The 18,413-nt window shown below is 29.9% G+C and overlaps 1 protein-coding gene across 2 annotated transcripts; it reads left to right on the forward strand.

Annotated features, from left to right (window-relative positions):
- Window positions 1-12,582: 12,582 nt before the first annotated feature.
- LOC119610712 (molybdenum cofactor biosynthesis protein 1) lies at window positions 12,583-18,019 on the forward strand. 2 transcript variants are annotated; one of them, XM_037966044.1, is made up of 7 exons: window positions 12,583-12,820; window positions 12,913-13,231; window positions 13,327-13,444; window positions 15,987-16,154; window positions 16,219-16,899; window positions 17,146-17,222; window positions 17,280-18,007. In XM_037966044.1, the coding sequence occupies exons 2-6, from the start codon at window positions 13,037-13,039 to the stop codon at window positions 17,199-17,201; spliced, it is 1,218 nt and encodes a 405-aa protein (XP_037821972.1). In that variant the 5' UTR covers window positions 12,583-12,820; window positions 12,913-13,036; the 3' UTR covers window positions 17,202-17,222; window positions 17,280-18,007. The 2 variants fall into 2 exon arrangements, with proteins under 2 accessions (XP_037821972.1, XP_037821971.1); XM_037966043.1 differs by lacking the exon at window positions 17,146-17,222 and having other exon boundaries at window positions 17,280-18,019.
- The last annotated feature ends 394 nt before the right edge of the window (window positions 18,020-18,413 follow it).

Raw genomic sequence — 18,413 nt, forward strand, 5'->3', positions numbered from 1 at the left:
TAGATAGATAGATAGATAGATAGATAGATAGATAGATAGATAGATAGATAGATAGATAGATAGATAGATAGATAGATAGATAGATAGATAGATACATACATACATACATACATAGATAGATAGATAGGTATATAGATATATAGATAGATAGATAGATAGATAGATAGATAGATAGATAGATAGATAGATAGATAGATAGATAGATAGATAGATAGATAGATAGATAGATAGATAGATAGATAGATAGATAGATAGATAGATAGATAGATAGATAGATAGATAGATAGATAGATAGATAGATAGATAGATACATAGATAGATAGGTAGATAGACAGATAGATAGATAGATAGATAGATAGATAGATAGATAGATAGATAGATAGATAGATAGATAGATAGATAGATAGATAGATAGATAGATAGATAGATAGAAACATAGATAGATAGGTAGATAGATAGATAGATAGATAGATATATAGATAGATAGATAGATAGATAGATAGATAGATAGATAGATAGATAGATAGATAGATGATAGATAGATAGATAGATAGATAGATAGATAGATAGATAGATATATAGATAGATAGTTAGATAGAAGATACGTACATAGATAAATAGATAGATAGATAGCTAGATAGGTAGATAGATAGATAGATAGATAGATAGATGATAGATAGATAGATAGTAGATAGATAGATAGATAGATAGATCGATAGATAGATAGATAGATAGATAGATAGATAGATAGATAGATAGATAGATAGATAGATAGATAGATGATAGATAGATAGATAGATAGATAGATAGATAGATAGATAGATAGATAGATAGATAGATAGATAGAGATAGATAGATAGATAGATAGATAGATAGATAGATAGATAGATAGATAGATAATAGATAATATATAGGGGTACATATAAGTCGGATACCTAACTTTTACTTGTTGATATTCATTCTGAACTATAATAAATTCATTGCATGAAACTGAATTTACACACATGTTTGTTGTAAGAAAATCTGTTTTGTTTATTTAGTTTTTATCCGGAATAATACACACATGTTTAAAATATTTTTACATATAAATACATATGTATGTAAATGTTATACATACATATGTATGTATACGTGTAGCACATATGTATGCAAATATATTCTTATTCATCTATTAAAATGTTTTATTTTAGCAAACAGTTCATTTTGGAGTTTGTTGAAATGAACATGAAAAATCTTAAAATCTATTAAACAGTATAGTTTCGAATTATAGCGGATTTCTTCATAGAAGACACATTTAAATTGAAAATGGAGCTTGGAAAATAATATAATTTTATGATCAACTAAAAATCCAAAATCGATTTTTTTACCGAGTAACTTGTAATCGCTTATAACTTCGTTAAAACGCATTTAAATTGTAAAAGAAGCTTATTTTGTGATCACCCATACTTTCCTTAAAAATCGAATTTTTGGCCCAGAAACTTGATAAAACTTAAATCGCTTATAACTTCGTTAAAACGCATTTAAATTGAAAAAGAAGCTTATTTTGTGATCACCCATACTTTCCTTCAAAAATCGATTTTTTGGCCGAGAATCTTGATAAAACTTAAATCGTTAATAACTTCGTTAAAACGCGTTTAAATTGAAAAATAAGCTTATTTTGTGATCACCCATACTTTCCTTCAAAAATAGATTTTTTGGCCCAGAATCTTGATAAAACTTAAATCGCTTATAACTTCGTTAAAACGCATTTAAATTGAAAAAGAAGCTTATTTTGTGATCACCCATACTTTCCTTCAAAAATCGATTTTTTGGCCGAGAATCTTTATAAAACTTAAATCGCTTATAACTTCGTTAAAACGCATTATTTTGTGATCGCCCATACTTTCCTTCAAAAATCGATTTTTTGACCGAGAATCTTGATAAAACTTAAATCGCTTATAACTTCGTTAAAACGTATTTAAATTGAAAAATAAGCTTATTTTGTGATCAGCCATACTTTCCTTCAAAAATAGATTTTTTGGCCCAGAAACTTGATAAAACTTAAATCGCTTATAATTTCGTTAAAACGCATTTAAATTGAAAAAGAAGCTTATTTTGTGATCACCCATACTTTCCTTCAAAAATCGATTTTTTGGCCCAGAAACTTGATAAAACTTAAATCGCTTATAATTTCGTTAAAACGCATTTAAATTGAAAAAGAAGCTTATTTTGTGATCACCCATACTTTCCTTCAAAAATAGATTTTTTGGCCCAGAAACTTGATAAAACTTAAATCGCTTATAATTTCGTTAAAACGCATTTAAATTGAAAAAGAAGCTTATTTTGTGATCACCCATACTTTCCTTTAAAAATCGATTTTTTGGCCCAGAAACTTGATGAAACTAAAATCGCTTATAACTTCGTTAAAACGCATTTAAATTGAAAAAGAAGCTTATTTTGTGATCACCCATACTTTCCTTCAAAAATCGATTTTTTGGCCCAGAAACTTGATAAAACTTAAATCGCTTATAACTTCGTTAAAACGTATTTAAATTGAAAAATAAGCTTATTTTGTGATCAGCCATACTTTCCTTCAAAAATAGATTTTTTGGCCCAGAAACTTGATAAAACTTAAATCGCTTATAATTTCGTTAAAACGCATTTAAATTGAAAAAGAAGCTTATTTTGTGATCACCCATACTTTCCTTCAAAAATCGATTTTTTGGCCGAGAATCTTTATAAAACTTAAATCGCTTATAACTTCGTTAAAACGCATTATTTTGTGATCGCCCATACTTTCCTTCAAAAATCGATTTTTTGACCGAGAATCTTGATAAAATTTAAATCGCTTATAACTTCGTTAAAACGCATTTAAATTTAAAAAGAAGCTTATTTTGTGATCACCCATACTTTCCTTCAAAAATCGATTTTTTGGCCGAGAATGTTGATAAAACTTAAATCGCTTATAACTTCGTTAAAACGCATTTAAATTGAAAAAGAAGCTTATTTTGTGATCACCCATACTTTCCTTCAAAAATCGATTTTTTGGCCCAGAAACTTGATAAAACTTAAATCGCTTATAACTTCGTTAAAACGCATTTAAAATGGAAAAGAAGCTTATTTTGTGATCACCCGTACTTTGTTAAAACGCATTTAAATTGAAAAAGAAGCTTATTTTGTGATCACCTATACTCTCCTTCAAAAATCGATTTTTTGTCCCAGAAACTTGATAAAACTTAAATCGCTTATAACTTCGTTAAAACGCATTTAAATTGAAAAATAAGCTTATTTTGTGATCACCCATACTTTCCTTCAAAAATCGATTTTTTGGCCGAGAATCTTGATAAAACTTAAATCGCTTATAACTTCGTTAAAACGCGTTTAAATTGAAAAAGAAGCTTATTTTGTGATCACCCATACTTTCCTTTAAAAATAGATTTTTTGGCCCAGAAACTAAATCGCTTAAAACTTAAATCGCTTATAACTTCGTTAAAACGCGTTTAAATTGAAAAATAAGCTTATTTTGTGATCACCCATACTTTCCTTCAAAAATAGATTTTTTGGCCCAGAAACTTGATAACACTTAAATCGCTTATAACTTCGTTAAAACGTATTTAAATTGAAAAATAAGCTTATTTTGTGATCACCTATACTTTCCTTGAAAAATCGATTTTTTGGCCCAGAAACTTGATAAAACTTAAATCGCTTATAACTTCGTTAAAACGCATTTAAATTGAAAAAGAAGCTTATTTTGTGATCACCTATACTTTCCTTGAAAAATCGATTTTTTGGCCCAGAAACTTGATAAACCTTAAATCGCTTATAACTTCGTTAAAACGCATTTAAATTGAAAAAGAAGCTTATTTTGTGATCACCCATACTTTCCTTCAAAAATCGATTTTTTGGCCCAGAAACTTGAGAAAACTTAAATCGCTTATAACTTCGTTAAAACGCATTTAAATTGAAAAAGAAGCTTATTTTGTGATCACTTATACTTTCCTTCAAAAATCGATTTTTTGGCCCAGAAACTTGATAAAACTTAAATCGCTTATAACTTCGTTAAAACGCATTTAAATTGAAAAAGAAGCTTATCTTGTGATCACCCATACTTTCCTTCAAAACTAGATTTTTTGGCCGAGAATCTTGATAAAACGTAAATCGCTTATAACTTCGTTAAAACGCATTTAAATTGAAAAAGAAGCTTATTTTGTGAACACCCATACTTTCCTTCAAAAATCGGTTTTTTGGCCGAGAATCCTGATAAAACTTAAATCGCTTATAACTTCGTTAAAACGCATTTAAAATGGAAAAGAAGCTTATTTTGTGATCACCCATACTTTCCTTCAACAATAGATTTTTTGGCCCAGAAACTTGATAACACTTAAATCGCTTATAACTTCGTTAAAACGCATTTAAATTGAAAAAGAAGCTTATTTTGTGATCACCCATACTTTCCTTCAAAAATCGATTTTTTTGGCCGAGAATGTTGATAAAACTTAAATCGCTTATAACTTCGTTAAAACGCATTTAAATTGAAAAAGAAGCTTATTTTGTGATCACAAATACTATCGATTTTTTGGCCCAGAAACTTGATAAAACTTAAATCGCTTATAACTTCGTTAAAACGCATTTAAATTGAAAAAGAAGCATATTTTGTGATCACCTATACTTTCCTTGAAAAATCGATTTTTTGGCCCAGAAACTTGATAAACCTTAAATCGCTTATAACTTCGTTAAAACGCATTTAAATTGAAAAAGAAGCTTATTTTGTGATCACCTATACTTTCCTTGAAAAATCGATTTTTTGGCCCAGAAACTTGATAAAACTTAAATCGCTTATAACTTCGTTAAAACGCATTTAAATTGAAAAATAAGCATATTTTGTGATCACCCATACTTTCCTTCAAAAATCGATTTTTTGGCCCAGAAACTTGAGAAAACTTAAATCGCTTATAACTTCGTTAAAACGCGTTTAAATTGAAAAAGAAGCTTATTTTGTGATCACCCATACTTTCCTTCAAAAATAGATTTTTTGGCCCAGAAACTTGATAACACTTAAATCGCTTATAACTTCGTTAAAACGTATTTAAATTGAAAAATAAGCTTATTTTGTGATCACCCATACTTTCCTTCAAAAATAGACTTTTTGGCCCAGAAACTTGATAAACCTTAAATCGCTTATAACTTCGTTAAAACGCATTTAAATTGAAAAAGAAGCTTATTTTGTGATCACCTATACTTTGCTTGAAAAATCGATTTTTTGGCCCAGAAACTTGATAAAACTTAAATCGCTTATAACTTCGTTAAAACGCGTTTAAATTGAAAAATAAGCATATTTTGTGATCACCCATACTTTCCTTCAAAAATCGATTTTTTGGCCCAGAAACTTGATAAAACTTAAATCGCTTATAACTTCGTTAAAACGCGTTTAAATTGAAAAAGAAGCTTATTTTGTGATCACCCATACTTTCCTTCAAAAATAGATTTTTTGGCCGAGAATCCTGATAAAACTTAAATCGCTTATAACTTCGTTAAAACGCATTTAAAATGGGAAAGAAGCTTATTTTGTGATCACCCATACTTTCCTTCAAAAATAGATTTTTTGGCCCAGAAACTTGATAAACCTTAAATCGCTTATAACTTCGTTAAAACGCATTTAAATTGAAAAAGAAGCTTATTTTGTGATCACCTATACTTTCCTTGAAAAATCGATTTTTTGGCCCAGAAACTTGATAAAACTTAAATCGCTTATAACTTCGTTAAAACGCGTTTAAATTGAAAAATAAGCATATTTTGTGATCACCCATACTTTCCTTCAAAAATCGATTTTTTGGCCCAGAAACTTGAGAAAACTTAAATCGCTTATAACTTCGTTAAAACGCATTTAAATTGAAAAAGAAGCTTATTTTGTGATCACTTATACTTTCCTTCAAAAATCGATTTTTTGGCCCAGAAACTTGATAAAACTTAAATCGCTTATAACTTCGTTAAAACGCATTTAAATTGAAAAAGAAGCTTATCTTGTGATCACCCATACTTTCCTTCAAAACTAGATTTTTTGGCCGAGAATCTTGATAAAACTTAAATCGCTTATAACTTCATTAAAACGCATTTAAATTGAAAAACAAGCTTATTTTGTGAACACCCATACTTTCCTTCAAAAATCGGTTTTTTGGCCGAGAATCCTGATAAAACTTAAATCGCTTATAACTTCGTTAAAACGCATTTAAAATGGAAAAGAAGCTTATTTTGTGATCACCCGTACTTTGTTAAAACGCATTTAAATTGAAAAAGAAGCTTATTTTGTGATCACCCATACTTTCCTTCAAAAATCGATTTTTTGGCCGAGAATCTTGATAAAACTTAAATCGCTTATAACTTCGTTAAAACGCGTTTAAATTGAAAAAGAAGCTTATTTTGTGATCACCCATACTTTCCTTTAAAAATAGATTTTTTGGGCCAGAAACTTGATAAAACTTAAATCGCTTATAACTTCGTTAAAACGCATTTAAATTGAAAAAGAAGCTTATTTTGTGATCACCCATACTTTCCTTTAAAAATAGATTTTGTTGGGCCAGAAACTTGATAAAACTTAAATCGCTTATAACTTCGTTAAAACGCATTTAAATTGAAAAAGAAGCTTATTTTGTGATCACCTATACTTTCCTTTAAAAATAGATTTTTTGGGCCAGAAACTTGATAAAACTTAAATCGCTTATAACTTTGTTAAAACGCATTTAAATTGAAAAAGAAGCTTATTTTGTGATCACCCATACTTTCCTTCAAAAATCGATTTTTTTGGCCGAGAATGTTGATAAAACTTAAATCGCTTATAACTTCGTTAAAACGCATTTAAATTGAAAAATAAGCTTATTTGGTGATCACTCATACTTTCCTTCAAAATTCGATTTTTTGGCCCAGAAACTTGATAAAACTTAAATCGCTTATAACTTCGTTAAAACGCATTTAAATTGAAAAAGAAGCTTATTTTGTGATCACCCATACTTTCCTTTAAAAATCGATTTTTTGGCCGAGAATCTTGATAAAACTTAAATCGCTTATAACTTCGTTAAAACGCATTTAAATTGAAAAATAAGCTTATTTGGTAATCACTCATACTTTCCTTCAAAAATCGATTTTTTGGCCCAGAAATTTGATGAAACTTAAATCGCTTATAACTTCGTTAAAACGCGTTTAAATTGAAAAAGAAGCTTATTTTGTGATCACCCATACTTTCCTTTAAAAATCGATTTTTTGGCCGAGAATCTTGATAAAACTTAAATCGCTTATAACTTCGTTAAAACCCATTTAAATTGAAAAAGAAGCTTATTTTGTGATCACCCATACTTTCCTTTAAAAACAGATTTTTTGGCCCAGAATCTTGATAAAACTTAAATCGCTTATAACTTCGTTAAAACGCATTTAAATTGAAAAAGAAGCTTATTTTGTGATCACCCATACTTTCCTTCAAAAGTAGATTTTTTGGCCCAGAAACTTGATAAAACTTAAATCGCTTATAACTTCGTTAAAACGCGTTTAAAATGAAAAAGAAGCTTATTTTGTGATCACCCATACTTTCCTTCAAAAATCGATTTTTTGGCCGAGAATCTTGATAAAACTTAAATCGCTTATAACTTCGTTAAAACGCATTTAAATTGAAAAAGAAGCTTATTTTGTGATCACCCATACTTTCCTTCAAAAATCGATTTTTTGGCCCAGAATCTTGATAAAACTTAAATCGCTTATAACTTCGTTAAAACGCATTTAAATTGAAAAAGAAGCTTATTTTGTGATCACCCATACTTTCCTTCAAAAATAGATTTTTTGGCCCAGAAACTTGATAAAACTTAAATCGCTTATAACTTCGTTAAAACGCATTTAAATTGAAAAAGAAGCATATTTTGTGATCACCCATACTTTCCTTCAAAAATCCATTTTTTGGCCGAGAATCTTGATAAAACTTAAATCGCTTATAACTTTGTTAAAACGCATTGAAAAAGTAGCTTATTTGGTGATCACTCATACTTTCCTTCAAAAATCGATTTTTTGGCCCAGAAACTTGATAAAACTTAAATCGCTTATAACTTCGTTAAAACGCATTTAAATTGAAAAATAAGCTTATTTGGTGATCACTCATACTTTCCTTCAAAAATCGATTTTTTGGCCCAGAAACTTGATAAAACTTAAATCGCTTAAAACTTCGTTAAAACGCATTTAAATTGAAAAAGAAGCTTATTTTGTGATCACCCATACTTTCCTTCAAAACTAGATTTTTTGGCCGAGAATCTTGATAAAACTTAAATCGCTTATAACTTCGTTAAAACGCATTTAAATTGAAAAATAAGCTTATTTGGTGATCACTCATACTTTCCTTCAAAAATCGATTTTTTGGCCGAGAATCTTGATAAAACTTAAATCGCTTATAACTTCGTTAAAACGCATTTAAATTGAAAAAGAAGCTTATTTTGTGATCACCCATACTTTCCTTCAAAAATATATTTTTTGGCCCAGAAACTTGATAAAACTTAAATCGCTTATAACTTCGTTAAAACGCATTTAAATTGAAAAATAAGCTTATTTGGTGATCACTCATACTTTCCTTCAAAAATAGATTTTTTGGCCCTGAAACTTGATAAAACTTAAATCGCTTATAACTTCGTTAAAACGCATTTAAATTGAAAAATAAGCTTATTTTGTGATCACCCATACTTTCCTTCAAAAATAGATTTTTTGGCCCAGAAACTTGATAAAACTTAAATCGCTTATAACTTCGTTAAAACGCATTTAAATTGAAAAATAAGCTTATTTGGTGATCACTTATACTTTCCTTCAAAAATCGATTTTTTGGCCCAGAAACTTGATAAAACTTAAATCGCTTAAAACTTCGTTAAAACGCATTTAAATTGAAAAATAAGCTTATTTGGTGATCACTCATACTTTCCTTCAAAAATCGATTTTTTTGGCCCAGAAACTTGATAAAACTTAAATCGCTTAAAACTTCGTTAAAACGCATTTAAATTGAAAAATAAGCTTATTTAGTGATCACCCATACTTTACTTCAAAAATAGATTTTTTGGCCCAGAAACTTGATAAAACTTAAATCGCTTATAACTTCGTTAAAACGCATTTAAACTGAAAAATAAGCTTATTTGGTGATCACTCATACTTTCCTTCAAAAATCGATTTTTTGGCCCAGAAACTTGATAAAACTTAAATCGCTTAAAACTTCGTTAAAACGCATTTAAATTGAAAAATAAGCTTATTTGGTGATCACTCATACTTTCCTTCAAAAATCGATTTTTGGCCCAGAAACTTGATAAAACTTAAATCGCTTATAACTTCGTTAAAACGCATTTAAATTGAAAAATAAGCTTATTTGGTGATCACTCATACTTTCCTTCAAAAATCGATTTTTTGGCCCAGAAACTTGATAAAACTTAAATCGCTTATAACTTCGTTAAAACGCATTTAAATTGAAAAAGAAGCTTATTTTGTGATACTTTCCTTCAAAAATATATTTTTTGGCCCAGAAACTTGATAAAACTTAAATCGCTTAAAACTTCGTTAAAACGCATTTAAATTTAAAAATAAGCTTATTTTGTGATCACCCATACTTTCCTTCAAAAATCGATTTTTTGGCCCAGAAACTTGGTAAAACTTAAATCGCTTATAACTTCGTTAAAACGCATTTAAATTGAAAAATAAGCTTATTTTGTGATCACCCATACTTTCCTTCAAAAATCGATTTTTTGGCCAGGAATCTTGATAAAACTTAAATCGCTTATAACTTCGTTAAAACGCATTTAAATTGAAAAATAAGCTTATTTTGTGATCACCCATACTTTCCTTTAAAAATAGATTTTTTGGCCCAGAAACTTGATAAAACTTAAATCGCTTCTAACTTCGTTAAAACGCATTTAAATTGAAAAAGAAGCTTGTTTTGTGATCACCCATACTTTATTTCAAAAATCCATTTTTTGGCCGAGAATCTTGATAAAACTTAAATCGCTTATAACCTCGTTAAAACGCATTTAAATTGAAAAAGAAGCGTATTTGGTGATCACTCATACTTTCCTTCAAAAATAGATTTTTTGGCCCAGAAACTTGATAAAACTTAAATCGCTTATAACTTTGCTAAAACTCGTTTAAATTGAAAAAGAAGCTTATTTTGTGATCACCCATACTTTCCTTTAAAAATCGATTTTTTGGCCCAGAAACTTGATAAAACTTAAATCGCTTATAACTTCGCTAAAACTCGTTTAAATTGAAAAAGAAGCTTATTTTGTGATCACCCATACTTTCCTTTAAAAATCGATTTTTTGGCCCAGAAACTTGATAAAACTTAAATCGCTTATAACTTCGCTAAAACTCGTTTAAATTGAAAAAGAAGCTTATTTTGTGATCACCCATACTTTCCTTTAAAAATCGATTTTTTGGCCCAGAAACTTGATAAAACTTAAATCGCTTATAACTTCGTTAAAACGCATTTAAATTGAAAAAGAAGCTTATTTTGTGATCACCCATACTTTCCTTTAAAAATCGATTTTTTGGCCCAGAAACTTGATGAAACTAAAATCGCTTATAACTTCGTTAAAACGCATTTAAATTGAAAAAGAAGCTTATTTTGTGATCACCCATACTTTCCTTCAAAAATCGATTTTTTGGCCCAGAAACTTGATAAAACTTAAATCGCTTATAACTTCGTTAAAACTCGTTTAAATTGGAAAAGAAGCTTATTTTGTGATCACCCATACTTTCCTTTAAAAATAGATTTTTTGGCCCAGAAACTTGATAAAACTTAAATAGCTTATAGCTTCGTTAAAACGCATTTAAAATGGAAAAGAAGCTCTTTTTGTGATCACCCATACTTTCCTTCAAAAATCGATTTTTTGGCCATGAAACTTGATAAAACTTAAATCGCTTATAACTTTATTAAAACGCATTTAAACTGAAAAATAAGCTTATTTTGTGATCACCCATACTTTCCTTTAAAAATAGATTTTTTGGCCCAGAAACTTGATAAAACTTAAATCGTTTATAACTTCGTTAAAACGCGTTTAAATTGAAAAAGAAGCTTATTTTGTGATCACCCATACTTTCCTTCAAAAATCGATTTTTTGGCCCAGAAACTTGGTAAAACTTAAATCGCTTATAACTTCGTTAAAACGCGTTTAAATTGAAAAAGAAGCTTATTTTGTGATCACCCATACTTTCCTCCAAAAATCGATTTTTTGGCCGAGAATCTTGATAAAACTTAAATCGCTTATAACTTCGTTAAAACACATTTAAATTGAAAAAAGAAGCATATTTTGTGATCACCCATACTTTTCTTCAAAAATCGATTTTTTGGCCGAGAATCTTGATAAAACTTAAATCGCTTATAACTTCGTTAAAATACATTTAAATTGAAAAAGAAGCTTATTTTGTGATCACCCATACTTTCCTTGGAAACTTATAAAACTTAAATCGCTTATAACTTCGTTAAAACGCATTTAAATTGAAAACAGAAGCTTATTTTGTGATCACCCATACTTTCCTTTAAAAATCGATTTTTTGGCCGAGAATATTGATAAAACTTAAATCGCTTATAACTTCGTTAAAACGCATTTAAATTGAAAAGAAGCTTATTTTGTGATCACCCATACTTTCCTTCAAAAATCGATTTTTTGGCCGAGAATCTTGATAAAACTTAAATCGCTTATAACTTCGTTAAAACGCATTTAAATTGAAAAAGAAGCTTATTTTGTGATCACCCATACTTTCCTTCAAAAATCGATTTTTCGGCCGAGAATCTTGATAAAACTTAAATTGCTTATAACTACGTTAAAACGCATTTAAATTGAAAAAGAAGCTTATTTTGTAGTCACCTATACTTTCCTTTAAAAATTGATTTTTTAGTCTAGAAACTAATATTTTTCTTGTGTTTATTTCATCATAATTCTATGTATGTTTAATTTAGTTTAAAAAAAAAACACCAACAATATTATGAAAAGCACTATTTGCTATCACTTTGTACTTAATTAACTTTTCTCTTAATTTCGTTTCTCTTCATAGTCAAGTACATTTGAAATCTCTTTTTTTTTTTAGTTTGTTATGTTACTAAATTTTTTTGTCGACTCATATAGTAACAGTTGTATTCATAAAAATTTATTATGGGTTTATTTTTAGGGAAAATTTAGGAAAACTTATTCAGTTTAAAGTGCATTCAGTAGACTGTTATTAAATGGAAGAATTGGAATAGAATTACAAAATCTAAATGTATAAAATTTTATTTATACTATAAATATATTCAATTGGAACCTATTTTATATACAGTTTGCGTTTTATTTTAGGTTAAAAACAAAAATAAAATGGTGTGTTATTTTAAAATAAAATTATATTTTAAATATTTTTAATAGTATAAGGTAAGTTCATATTTTAAAAGATTTCAAAGATTTTAATATTTGAATTAAATATATTAATATTAAAACTACATACATATGTTGAGTTTTTTAATCTATATTAACAAATGTTTATGAATACAATTGTAAATAAATAATATTATACTAAATTTATATACAAATACCTCTTAAGTTCTTTGATTAACTTGGGGTCTGTCTATCTGATAAACATTTCAGTTCGATGTGGTAGATAGACAACAACTTTTATTATTATTTTTATTTAGTTGACAAAATACTCTCTTCTAATGTGGTCGTTCAGACGCAGTTGCCGGTTGGTCGAGTAAAGAAAAAATAACAAATTGTTTTGTAATCATCACAAATACTATGCACGTAAATATTTTAAAGATTTAAATAAAAAAATAAAAACAAATTGTTATCAAAACATCCAGCTCAGACAACAGGTATGTTGTAATTGATTAAATTATTAAATAAAATTCTAAACGTTTTTATAATTGGGATTGGTCGTTAAAACAAACATTTATTAAAATTTAAGGCATAAACAATACACAAGTCGAAGAGCAGGAGAAGGAGTATTAAGTTAATATTTAAACATTTGTTAAAGCGTATTTTATATTATTGCTATAAATATTAAAAAATTGTCCAAAAAAACTTGAAAAATGTCTTCTTTTCTACAACGTGGCCTAAAAATTAAAACAGCTGACATTTGCAGCAAATTACCCTCTTCATCATCATTATTTTCTTTAACAACAAGTGGCAGTTACTTTTTTTCCACCAAATCAACTTTAAAACTACAACCCGTTCATAAACCAACAACAACAACAACAACACAGCAAGAGCATGACCATACAAAGGTAAAAAAATCTAGATAATATTATTTATTTTTAAAATAATTGAGTTATTGTTATTGTATTTCAAATTGTTTTCTCTTTTTTTTTTATTTATTTAGACCAATGTACTTCCTCCGATAACCCCTAACCTCCTAAAAAATTCAACATTAACAGATAGATTTGGACGTTATCATACATATTTGAGAATTTCATTAACCGAACGTTGCAATTTACGCTGTAAGTAGAGATGTTAATAAAAGAGTATAGTTGTTCATACAAATCAATTAACTTAGCATGCTTGAGTGTTAGGGTAGTATGATGATGTTTGTTGTTCAATTGTAAAAAAAATATTAAATTTCGTAATTAAGTACTTAAGGCGATATCAAATGACTGTTGCATTTATATTGTATATTTGTTGATTATTTTAGAAATTATATAATAACAATAGGTTTTACATGAAAATTGTAGGCCCGGAACATTAGTTTTAATAATATACACACATCGACAATGTAGTCAGTTGTGTTTTAATTGAACAAACACTTTAATTGAATGATTTTGGAACAAAACAAAAACCTTTTACGGCTTCAGAATTTTCTTAAACTAGCCCTTGCTTGTCATTTTTCTTTAACGCATCATTACTGATCCCCAAATGCATGTATAGCAATGAAATTCGGTATAAGTATGTTTCTTACGAACCAAAATCTCTCTACAAATTTTTTTAGAATCGGCCCATAAATGACCCTACCCCCCATATAAGGTCCCCTTTAGAAAACGACTTTAACACTCATTACCGGCCTAAAAATTCGAGTATAGCGATGAAATTCAGTATAAGTAAGTTTCTTACGAACCAAAACCTTTTAACCAATTTTTTTAGGATAGGCCCATAAATAACCCTACCCCCCATATAAGGTCCCCTTCTGAAAATAACTTTAACACTCATTACTGGCCCCAAAATGCAAGTATAACGATGAAATTGGACTAAATAAGTTTCATGTGAGCCAAAATCTTCTTACCAAATTTTTTGAGGATCGGTCCATAATTGACCGTACCCCCCAATTATAAGGTCCCCTTCAGAAAATTACTTTAACACTCATTACTGGTCCAAAAATGCGAGTATAGTGATGAAATTCGGTATAAGTAAGTTTCTTACGAACCAAAAGATCTGCCCATAAATGACCCTATTTCCGATATAAGGTCCCCTTCTGAAAATGACTTTAACGCTCATTACTGGCTAAAAAATACGAATATAGCAATAAAATTTTACACAATTAAGTTCCTCGCTAGCCAAAATCTTTTTAATAACTTTTATATGGTTAGGTCCATAATTGGCTTTACTCCCCTATTGGGTCCACTTCAGGAAATAGCTTAAACGCTCATTACTGTCTTAAAAATACGAGTAAAGCGATGAAATGCTACGCACGTAAGTTTCTTACGAGCCAAAACCTCTGTACCAATCCTTTTTGGATCGGCCCATAAATGACCCTTCCCCCATATAAGGTACCCCTCTGCAAATAACTACATTGCTCATTACTGCCTTAAAAATATGAATGTGACGAAATTTTAAATTTCGAACATAGCACAAAAAGTACCAAAACATTGACTCCTATAGTTTTTCATATCAGGATCCTATATGTATGATTTTATGTTTATATATTCAATAATTCAGAAAATCAAAAAAGATCCATTTAAATGACGAACAAGTACCAGCAATTAGTCTCTAGATATTCATTCAACCAAAATGTGGCGTGTTTATTTTTGCGTTTCTAGGTTCAACATTATAAACAAGTAAGAAAGTATAGTCGGGCGTGACCGACCATATGATACCCTACACCAGTTATGAATATTAAATGTGATCTATTTTTCATAATAAAGCATTTATCTGGAATATTACCTTGATTCCGATTTTTTTAAGCAATTTATTGAAAAACTAATTTTCTGAAAGAGGCATTTTTTCTTATTTATACCCTACACCACTTTAGTGGGGAGGGTATATTGGATTTGTGCTGATGTTTGTAACATACAAAAATATTCGTCCTAGAAGTATACCAATCGGCTTAGAATCGTTTTCTGAGTCGATTAAGCTATGTCCGTCCGTCCGTCTGGCTGGCTGGCTGGCTGTCCATGTAAACCTTGTGCGCAAGGTGCAGGTCGCAATTTTCAAGATAATTGGATGAAATTTGGCACGCACGTTTTATTTGACCCAAGGGCGAAGACTATTGAAAATGGTTAAAATCGGTCCATTATTTCACCTAGCCCCCATAGAACAGAACCCCCCGAAAAGGGCTTCTGAGCTCATAATTATGTTAAATATACAGATATATCGATAAAATACGGCACAACTAAGTTTTATAGAATTCTTGATGACCCTGCCAAATTTCATAAAGATCGGGCCCCATTTGACCCTAGCTCCCATACAAAGTCCCCTTCAGAAAATTACTTGAATGACCCAAATTAACTTATAAACACAAATATCGCGATGAAATTCAGCACAATAAAATATTATGTAAATATAAATATATTCAAAAAATTTTATCGGGCTTGGTCCATATTTGCCCCTAGCCCCCATATAAAGCCTCTTTCAGAAAATTAGTTTTTCATCCATAAATTGCTTAAATGTATTGGAACAAGGGAATATTGAAAATAAATGCTTTACTATGAAAAATAAATCACATTTAATATTCATAACTGGTGTAGGGTATCATATGGTCGGCCTCGCCCGACTATACTTTTTTTTTAATTACCAAGAATTGTTTTTAATTAATTATAACCCTAATCCTAGGTAAATACTGTATGCCGGCTGAAGGTGTTCCGCTGCAACAAAAAACCAATCTTTTGACTACAGAAGAAATTTACTATTTAGCCCGTTTATTTGTGGAACAGGGTGTACGAAAAATACGTTTAACCGGAGGAGAGCCCACAGTACGAAAAGATATTGTTGAAATTATAGGTTAGTTGTTAAAAACATCAGTTAATATTAATATTTCTTAATTTAATGTCTCTCTATATTTTAGCCAAACTTAAGCAAATACCAAAGTTAGAAAATGTAGGCATTACCACAAATGCCTTAGTGTTAACACGACTATTGGTGCCCATGCAAAAAGCCGGCCTAGATGCCATCAACATTAGTTTGGATACGTTAAAGCCAAAACGTTTCGAAGAGATAACACGGCGTCGTGGTTGGGAACGTGTTATAGCCGGCATAGATTTAGCCATACAATTGGGCTATAAACCCAAAATAAATTGTGTTCTCATGCGCAATTTCAATGAGGATGAAATTTGTGATTTTGTTGAGTTTACCCGGGATCGTAATGTGGATATACGTTTTATAGAATACATGCCCTTTATGGGTAATAAATGGCAAACGGATAAATTATTAAGCTATCAAGATACGTTGAAAATCATACGTGATAAATGGCCAGAATTTGAGGCTTTGGAAAATGGTCCTAATGATACGTCTAAAGCTTATAAAGTGCCCGGCTATCAGGGTCAAGTGGGTTTCATTACATCGATGACAGAGCATTTTTGTGGCTCCTGCAATCGTTTACGTTTGACAGCAGATGGTAATTTGAAAGTGTGTCTTTTTGGCAATAAAGAAATATCCCTAAGAGATGCCATTAGAAGTAAATGCTCCGAGGATGATTTAGTAGCATTGATATCGGCGGCTGTTAAAAGGAAAAAGAAACAACATGCAGGTATGTATGAGTTATAATAAGTTCTAAATAAATTTAAAGGCTTAACAGTTTATAGAAACAATTTAAAACACCAACTTTGTCCCACTACTTGCAGATTTGTAGGTTTTTTTTTTTAATAAAAAACCTGCGAATCTGATTAGTACTAAAACAAAACAAAAAATTAAACTGTTAAGCTTTTAAATAGAAAAAAATCATTGGAAGATTTTGTATTTGTTTTAACAACAGAATAAAATCAATTATTTATAGGCATGTTAAATCTGTCACAAATGGAAAATCGTCCAATGATCTTAATTGGTGGATAAAACTAAACATCCGCACATAAGGTGGGTAATATTACAAGCATTATTCCACACAAATATAATAAAATTTCTATTCTACAGCTATTTCCATTAATTCTCATCACCATCATTTAAAAATGGTCAATATAGTAACACCATTATCATCATCCTTAACTAATACAATGTTATTGGCAAACACCTTCAACAGCAACCAACACAGAGTAGTTGTCTTACCAGCACATAACTACTGCACTGATCGTAAAAATCTTACCCATGTAGATGCTACCACCGGTAAAGCGTCTATGGTTGATGTATCGGAAAAGCCAGTAACAACACGTGATGCCCAAGCAATGGCTCAGATCTATGTAGGTCCTGCTGTTGCCCAACTCATACACTCGAACAATCTTAAGAAAGGAGATGTCTTAAGTGTAGCTCAATTGGCTGGAATTTTAGGTGCTAAAAAGACCTCCGATCTAATACCTTTATGTCATAATATCACCATATCATCGGTTAAAGTAAATGCTAAATTGGATTTAGAAAATCATATAGTTGTATTAGATGCAACGGTACGTTGCTGCGGTCAAACGGGGGTTGAAATGGAAGCTTTAACTGCAGTTTCGGTGGCTGCTCTCACCGTTTACGATATGTGTAAAGCGATTACGCACGATATGATTATAAAGGAAATAAAATTAATATCTAAGTCTGGTGGTCAACGAGGTGATTTTAGGAGGAGTTAAGTTTAAGAATACATATAATTTATTAATAGAATGTTTGTTTTTTATATTTAAAAAATAAAATGGAATGAAGTAAAAGAGTGAGTGGCCTGTAGAGCATCCGACTAATCGAATTATTTTTTTAACGGTTTAACATCTAGTCTAAACTCTAGTCTATATTCTGGACTATAGTCTAGTCTGGACTATAATCTAGTCTGAATTATAGTCTAGTCTGGACTATAGTGTAATCCATAGTCTGGTCTATAGTCTTCTAGTCTATAATCTGGGCTATATTCAGGACTATAGTCTAGTATGTAGTCTGAACTATTATCTAGTCTGGGCTATAACCCAGTGTAATCGGTAGTCTAGGCTATAATATAGTCTGAATTATAGGGTTATCTGGACTATATATAGTGTAATCTATAGTCATGGCTATAGTCTGTATTAAATACTAGTCTATAGTTTGGACTAAAGCCTAAACAGTCTGGGCTGTGGCATATTCTGTAGTCTCGAGGTTATTGTG

Source organism: Lucilia sericata, unplaced genomic scaffold (genome assembly GCF_015586225.1).
Source record: "Lucilia sericata isolate MDLA Ls3-8-SP2 unplaced genomic scaffold, ASM1558622v1 Contig001268F_arrow, whole genome shotgun sequence".
NCBI classification, from domain to species: domain Eukaryota; kingdom Metazoa; phylum Arthropoda; class Insecta; order Diptera; family Calliphoridae; genus Lucilia; species Lucilia sericata.